At 41.1% G+C, this 8,552-nt stretch overlaps 1 protein-coding gene across 1 annotated transcript in view; it reads right to left on the reverse strand.

The window, feature by feature from the left end:
- Positions 1 to 2,675: 2,675 nt before the first annotated feature.
- SLC34A2 (solute carrier family 34 (type II sodium/phosphate contransporter), member 2) overlaps positions 2,676 to 8,552 on the reverse strand; it is a 12,918-nt gene continuing 7,041 nt past the window's right edge. Inside the window, exons 8-12 of the mRNA XM_009577945.1 lie at positions 7,617 to 7,737; positions 6,740 to 6,907; positions 5,245 to 5,361; positions 5,033 to 5,157; positions 2,676 to 3,410 (exon numbers count right to left, since the gene is read on the reverse strand). Of these exons, the coding sequence (XP_009576240.1) occupies positions 2,835 to 3,410; positions 5,033 to 5,157; positions 5,245 to 5,361; positions 6,740 to 6,907; positions 7,617 to 7,737 (1,107 nt within the window). The 3' untranslated portion in view covers positions 2,676 to 2,834. The remainder of the gene's footprint in view (positions 3,411 to 5,032; positions 5,158 to 5,244; positions 5,362 to 6,739; positions 6,908 to 7,616; positions 7,738 to 8,552) is intronic.

Below are 8,552 nucleotides of genomic sequence, written 5' to 3' on the forward strand. Positions count from 1 at the left end.
AACCTTGTATTTCCAAAATTCCTCATTACAGAAAATTCAAATCTTTTAGAAAACTAGAGTTCGATATCCTTGTGCATTAAGCCATATTATGAAAATATGCAGGTGTTTTTCATCTTTACTTTAAGAAATTTGTGTCTGCATTGCTAACAATCTTTACGTAACCTATTGATGGAGCCAACAGCCTCCATAATATGCAGTATACACAGTTACAAACAATTTGAAAAGTTATATTACAAAATATACAGTAGTTCCTTTTTACATTTTTATAGATAAAAATTGCATAGTTTTCAAATATGTAACGTATAACACAATCATGAGCCTTCTTCTGTATAACTTACGAAAAATTCTGTACACTCAAATAATTATAAATAAAGTGTAAATATCTTTTGGTAAGAGTAGGGGGGGAAATATGCCAGGACATGTTGTGCTGTCAAGTATTAAACAGAAGCCTTTGTCAGAATCTGCCTAAAACAATGGCACAATATGGCCTGGAGCAAGGAGAGAGGAGAGTAAGAATTGAATATATCATAGGGGAAATGTTACAATGAGGAACCACAAAATACTAATATGTCTGACTATCAATTATTACCCTGATTCTTTTCTAAGAACTGCTTTCCCACAGTTGTTATCACTGTGCTTGACGGTTTTACCTCAAGGTGCAAAATAAGGTGCATGTGGTTTAAGAAGTGAGTAAAAGTAGATTAAAATGCTTCCTGTTTCAATGGGTGGTCAATGAAAACTTGAGATAACCTGGAAAGAATTCTGGATATTTTTCTCATATTTTTCCCAGAGAAACAGAGCATGGGAAACGCATGCTGGGATTTAAAGAAACAGATTCTGAAAGCATCCAGAATTGTGAGAATAAAAGGAAGAAAAATTACTGAAGATACCAAAATTCCACTTTAAAAATGAGATGCTGACAAAATTCTGTTTCAACTATAGGAAGGACAAGGAACATAATTTTTAAAATAATAGCTTGGCATAACTCTGCTCTCTGCTACTAAACCTCAAAAGAGCAGAGCTATACCAAAACTGATTCTAAGCATTTTGTCACTGGCTCACAATTGCAGAAACAGTTGGAATCTGAGTGTGAATGCAATTTGCAAACACATTTTCAGCAACATAGTTTGCCAGTTTAAATGTCAGTTTAAAAAAGTAAATGAAAACAATTTTCACTTCTAAAATGTACATATTCGACCTACTGAATTCCAGAGCTCTACAGAAAACAAACAACTATTCAGAAGTAAATGTGTTCTAGCAGCACTGAGCGGCTATGTTAAACTAAGGGTTTTCTCAGCATTTCCATTACAAATTTAATCTACACTTCAGCCACGTAAACTGGCTTTAAATGACACGTGGCCTACACTCAGCCACCTGATTTTTTTTTAACGTTAGTGGTTCAACTTCAGATATTATCCCATACTCGCTAATATCTAAGCTAGTGAAGGCCAGCAGAAGTACTCAGTGCGTCTTTGAAATGTTCTTTTTCTGGCATTGATATTATGCTTTTTGTCAGCCCATGATTCAGAGCAGCCTCACGAGCATTTACTAAAACATCAGTAACGGTAAGATTTGAGCACAAGCAGCTTCCCACCAAGTGCTACACTATCTATGGATTGACTACACATGGTAGTGACTACACTACTTACAGATTTTATTTGGGATTTGGATTGCTATATACAATTGCCAGTAAAATTCACATTACTTCCAAGGAGGGTGGTTCAGAGCACAAAGCGATGGTGCAGAGCGAACACTCCTTTCTCTCCAGTAAACGTTACCATATGTCCCACGCTAGCCATAATCTGCTCTCCAGGTTCCCTCTTTTGTAGCTGTAAAGCCAGTCTCCACCGCTACTCGGAAAGGTCATCTTGTGGCTCAGCCAAACGGAGCCACAGTTGCACACAGATCTCCTGGCGTCAGCCCAGGCTTGGGCGGCTGTCTCCTCCCCTACACTGGCCACTTGTCCTCCCTCCTGCACCATTCCTCTGATTGTGGGGTTACGTGGTGAACAGGATCGGTGAGGACCATTTAGAGAGAGGAATGGCCACGCAACCACATCCTGAGTCCATCAAGCCCTTCGGTAGCCACCCTGCATCTCCAAACCCAGTGCTTAACCTTCAGCAGGCAGAGGCATCAGCAATTACTTTTATGGCCTTTAGTGTAAGATAATAAAAGATTGTAAATCCTGTCCCCAGTGTTAACGTAGACAGAGCAGGTTCAAAAGGGGCTTATGCACACCCTTATGCCAGAGTAAGACTCCCAGAGACTCTGAAGGATGTCCCAGCATTTTGTTTTCCTTCACACACATGGAATAGATTTTGTCCGTACAGGAAAACTACTGTTTCCCGTTCTGACCACTGCAAACAGGCCAATGAAAACATTAGGATTCTTTTTTTTTTTCCTTTTCTTTTTTTCAATTTCCAGAGTTTTTTAGGTATTATAAAGTAACTTCTGCTGAATAAGCAGAAAGGGTGTTCTACAAGTGCATTGTTTGTTTGTTTGTTTTTAATTAAGTTTGAATCGATCACCACTCCTTTCATCCCTCTCTTCATGGGACTACATTAGGATTTCTTTTGCTTGCTACCGATAGCATTGGATGAAGGTACCGCATAGTAGATCGTCTGTAAGCAAATCTGTCATTAGCTTTTCAACTGATCATAGATTTTCTAGGGACTCTGTCAAGCTTGTTTGACTCCATTCCTTGATGAGTGATATATCACTGGCTGCAGGAACCTAACAAAATGTTCACTCTATCCTCAGTGCATTGTCCAAGGTGGTTTTCAAGAGCCTGACTGTCCTATGCTGTATCTCTGCTAATATGGGCTGATCTGCTACTATAAGGCTGTGTTGTTTGTGCCTGTTTTTTCAACACAAGCTGCAGCTGGTGCCCTTCTTCCACCTCTTTCTTCATCAGCCATTGCAATGGTGTTTTCATAAACCTCCATAGTTTTTAACTGCTTGTCTTTGGCACCCTCCTGTTCTGCATTGACTTTGCAGCACTTGCAGAAGCCGCAGCAGTGTTTCCCACAAAAGGAGAGCGAAGACATAATTATGTTGTCCCAGGGCTCTAGGGAGTGCATCCAGATGGGTAGGAAATCCCAATTTTGGAGCTTCTCAGGCAGTGAATGTGGTCGCTTCGACTGCATAACATTAATTACAATCACAGCAATAAAAAGAGCAAACAGGGGAAGGCAAACACCCAAAAGGACGGGCCAGCCTGCCAGTGACAGACCAAATACAAACAAAGGCAAAAGAAAGAAGCATATGAGAAGATAAAATATAGCAAACCATCTGTACTTGGCTGTTACATTTCCCAAGGTCTTGCACATGCGGATTGGCAGCCGTGTAAAAGGTAGTGGGTAAAACAGAATAATCCCAGAGATATTGAAGAAAAAGTGGCACAAGGCAATCTGAAAGCAAAAACATTTGAGAAGTTCATTAACTAAAACGCCTTTAAATGCTCCTACTCAGATGATAATAACTTCCAGTGGCACCAAGCCTCCACAGTTTCCCTTCCCTTGCGTCCCACTGTTTTTTCTTGTCTTTCATGCCATTCCACTGCAAGGCCTTTCCTAGCACAAAGCAAGGACTCGGCGATACCTCACGCATTGTGAAGACCACTGCCTACAAACAGGGGACAGGATTTGGAAACAGGGCAAGCCTGAAGGGGACGACATATCTCCCCGCAGATGGAGAAGTCTTAAAATGCAGCTTTCAACTGCAAGAAATGGAGTCCATCAGAAATAAAGCTGACAAACCAAACAGCTATCAGGAAACAGTCCTGTTGTTAGTAAGGCATGAGAACTACACAAGAACTGTTCATTATTGAGTTCTGCATCCATAAGTTTTCAATTAAAAGATGGGAAGTGTAAATTAGATATTGCATACAGGCTATTGAGAAATTGCTAATGGTACGAACCTGGATTTTCCAAAAATTAGCTGAAAGTTTATAGGGCACTGAGGAGATTCCTGGAACGTGTCTGGGTCTTTTATAATAACTTGATTCACATTCTTCAAAATTGTTTTTTAAAAAATAAGCGTGAAGAGACACTTACTTGCTAAAGCTTTCAGAAATCGCTTAGACAGAATAAGCATATACTGAACAAAACAGTACGTTCCCTGCTCACCTTATCTTATTTTCATTCTGTAACTGTTATCAGACTAAAGTGAACATGAAAGTACAGGGGTTTATTTTTAAAGTACGTTATAAAAACAGCAAGTTATCACGAAATCTGAGCTTGGTCAAGATAGTATCTTCTCATGATTACACCTATTCTATCACGCCTGAGGACAATAAAATGAGTTCTGTAATTTTCTTAATTTATTGTGGCTAGTGAAAAACAGTCATCCTATTCACAAAGGAAACTTCATTATCTTTTCACTCTTTGATGTAGAGGGTTCATTCAAATGTTATCTTCTGTCTGGAATGTTCCTTACCGGGTGGTAAACGGGAGCCCAAAGCCAGGCTGCCTACTTTTCAAATAGTCTGAGGCAACAAGGAATTCAATAAAACCCACTCAGATTAGATTTACAATGAGAAAATAGATGTCATAATGCTCACTGCAACCTCAGGTAGGTAGACAGCTTGCTATCTTACGGGTTGTGCAGCCTTCACTTAGGTTACAGGAGTCCCTACACACTGCATGAACAGCGTTAGGGTCCTGAGGAGGGAACTTACGGAAATTAGTAACCCTCACAGGGGACTACCTAAGAGGGCTGTCAGAGACGTGGGAACTGAATTCTAAGCTGCAGAGACCCCACGCTTGGGGGTCAAGTGGCCAACCCTGTCTCAATTTTGAATTAATTCAATCAGGTCAAGCCTAATTTATGAAAGCAAGATTTTGCTATATATCGACATTCTGAGAATGCTTATTAAAAGCTTTTTGCTCTAGAAGTTGAAATTAATGTGCTGCCATTAATAACTCAAAATCAAGCATGACATCCATTTGCATCAAAGACAATTTTGTCAGGTTTTTCTTCAGAAAAGTTACAACTTCTAAATGAAGTCAAGGAAGCATTGGTTTATACTGACCTGTAATGAATATTTTAATGTACTCCCTGGACTTGCTAAAGCTGCAAGTATAGCTGTCGTGGTTGTGCCGATGTTAGCTCCTAAGGTAAGGGGATAAGAGCGCTCAATGCTTATAACGCCAATGCCTAGGAGAAAAGAAACAGGATTGAGTGGTTTCAGAATGATGGAGAAGATAAAACATGGGGATAAAGAATACAGTATTGACAACTTACCAACAAGGGGTGTAATAGCAGATGTGAAAACAGAACTACTTTGGACAATGAAGGTCATACCAGCCCCTACGAGCATAGCCAGGTATCCAGCTAGCCAAGTAAAAGGAAATGGGAAATCTAAAAAAACAGAGGGAGAACATTGTCTTCAGTATAACAGAATGCTCTGTGTAACAGTAACACAGCAGTGAAAAGACTATTAAGCATTTCAATTTTAGATATATTGTTTGCATATTTTCTCTTACATGACGATTTTGTGTCAGAGTCGGTTCTACTACTCTAATTTACCCTGTTCGCTGTGCTCCTTCTCCAGCCTTCCACCACTGGATACATTTTGAGATGGATACTAGACTAGGCAGATATTTGTCCTGACCTAGGGTAGCATTTATGTTGTAATACAGTTAGGTACCAGAAATGTTTTCACAGAGGTCAACACAACACTTTCTAGGTGTCTTGAGTGCCTTGGGTTTGGCAACCAGGCACCCACTGCATGGATCGGATCTTCTGAAAGCTCTGAAGACCACCCTGAGAAAATCGGGTTGTTTGTTCTAACTAGTTTCAAGCAGATCACCTCCTAAAAATTCACTTGTTAACTCTTGCAAAGAAAAGCTAATCACACTGATCAGAGAAACTAGGCACAATGGTCGCCTGTATTCTACAGATTTATGAGTGAGCCAAGAAGTCAGGAATTACTCAGTCAGGAAGACACAGAGGAACAGAGTAAATCACAAATGGACAGTAACTGGCAGCTGATAACTTTCTACCCTTCGTTTTTGATTTGGGCAGTGTTCTTTGCCCGGGAGAAGAGAAGACAACATGGGGACCACTTTGTTGCCTTCCCCATTTCTGTGAACCCTCTCTTCAACCACAACCAGAGACATGCCAGGGTTGCTTTTCTCTGCTACGGGTTCTAACTTCTCCATTCAAGGGAGGATGAAGAAAAAGCAGCCAAGTGAAAAATAAAAACATTTGCACTCAATGGATCCAGGCTGAAAAAACACCTGGAGAACACAGCGAAAGACAGCAAGTACCACTATTCAGGGCTGCCTTATCCTACTGAAGAGACGGTTAAGGAGTGGAACAGGGCAAGCAAAGGGAATTAGATCACCACAACTTTTTTTCAACTTACTTTAGAAGAAACATGCAGGCTTTGTGCCAGAGCAGGCAATCTCAATCTCAGCACTTCAGCACTGTCTTTTGAGGATGGGAACATTACATTTCTAACAGCTAATGATTATACATCAAGAAACAGAGCCTGGACTTTGGTTTCTGTTGCTGTTAATCTGCTGCAGTTCACAAGCAAGCTGTTCACCGATAGATTTTTAAAAGAAAGAAAATAACATGCTGAGGAGAAAAAATGTTAGGGGCCGGCGATTTTGGTTTAATACTGTTTTCTTTAAACTATTCTGTAATATCTGCCAGAACAGGAGATATCAATAAACGTGCTCAGTGTCCTTGTCATTCCCAAAAACAATCTTCAGGAAAAGCAGGTAATTACCAGTGTTGATTGTCTTCTTGATAACGCTCGCCACTTGTCCTTTAAGGACAGAGTTTAATAGCTTAACGATCATCACCAAACAGGAGCACAGAACAAACAGGCTCAAAGCCAGAAGGATGAGACCGATGGCAAGATCAGGCAGGTCTGAGTCTGCAAAGAGGTGCCGGCCTGAAAAAGAAAAGGAAAATGAATTGGCCTAGCTACATTTTTGCTTCTGATCCCAAGCCCAGTTCTGGTTTTCATACATGCCCCTAAGAAAATGGAACCAAGGCACACACAGCTTGAGGGGGTGATGCAAGGAGTGAAAACGCCACCTCCCTTGCTCCACAAAAGCCATGTCTAAGAGGGGCTCTGGTATGGACAGGCTTATAAAATACACAGCGGGCACCCCTGCGGGGCAGGAGGGAGCTGGGTGATGTGCAATGGAGAGGAGTACAACGGTGTGAGGAAATTTTCGTGTGCTCCGTGGCGGATGGTGGGTCGGCTTTTCCCAGAGGTGGCTGCGTGCCTGAGAAGGGCTGCGTCCCTGAAGGGCACACATAGGGATGGAGATATCCAAGCAACCATTACAGCAAAGTAACTGTAGCTCAAGTCACCTGAATAGCGAGGGTGACATGATACTGAAGACCTCAATTACTGATATCAGGAAGCATGGAAGGAGATCCATCTGCAGCCAGATACCACGATGATGCTGGTAACTCCAGCTGTATAGCTATAACAGAGCACAGGCTGCTCTGACTGCACCTGCAGTAGTACCTTGTGTCCATATACAGGTGAACGCCTCTCAATATACCTCTGAAATGGTCTGTAAACACCATTATAAAGCTATATACATTTGTAAAGATATTACCAAAGGAGAAATAGTTCTACTACTTACATTTACTGATATATTCTGTTTCAGTTACATTCTTGATGGTCCATGTTGAATTTCCTTCAGTCCAGCAAAGGTCAGGAGATGTGCAGTTTTCTGAAGGTGGAATTGTGACATTCTGCAGTGTCTAAAGATTGCCAGACAAAGCAGATACTTCAGTCACCTACAACCCTTCAATAAGAGCTCATGCAAAGTTCGAGGTTTTTACTGCAACTAAGCGTTCCTCAACTAAAGGCGGATTTGTAAGCTGGAGTGTAAGCTGGCACCACATTAATGACAAGGCAAAATTTCTTGCATTCTTAGATAAATGGTTGTGCTGTCACTCAAGTCAATCAATACAACATTTAAAGATTAAAATATCCCCCAAACCTTCTTCATTGTAATAATCATAGCACCAAGTCATCAGTAGCTAAGAACCTTAACTACTGATGTCAGGGTTTGTGGAAAGAGGTTCGTGTCGGGCTGCAGCTGGGGGACAGCGGTGCCCAGCCAGTGCCACAGCTTCCCTGGGTCAAAGAAAGACCACTTTACTGTCATCTGAACTGCAATTAATGGTCTGGTGAGTATTGCACAGGACTGTGATTCAGAATACTACAATACTAGTGCAGCCTCTGTTGCTGGATGAGCACAAGCTGCTCGTGCTGCCTTTCTGTGTCTCAGTTTTCCTACCTGTAGAAATACTACTTTCTTTTTTAAAGCTCAAATGCTATCTAAGAGCTAATTACTAGCACTATGATTAGCATTAATATTACTGAGCTGAACCTCAATTTCTATTTATACTGCAATAAAACCTTTCTTATAAGAGCTCCTAGCCCGGACCTATTGCATTCTGACTCTAGGTCCATAAGTCCTTTCGCAGTCAGATTTCGCTGACTGAACTGTAAGTCCCTACAACAGCAGCTAACAGCCAAATGGACTCTTAACCACACTGCTGAACAGCAG

Source organism: Fulmarus glacialis, unplaced genomic scaffold (genome assembly GCF_000690835.1).
Source record: "Fulmarus glacialis isolate BGI_N327 unplaced genomic scaffold, ASM69083v1 scaffold17255, whole genome shotgun sequence".
NCBI lineage: Eukaryota > Metazoa > Chordata > Aves > Procellariiformes > Procellariidae > Fulmarus > Fulmarus glacialis.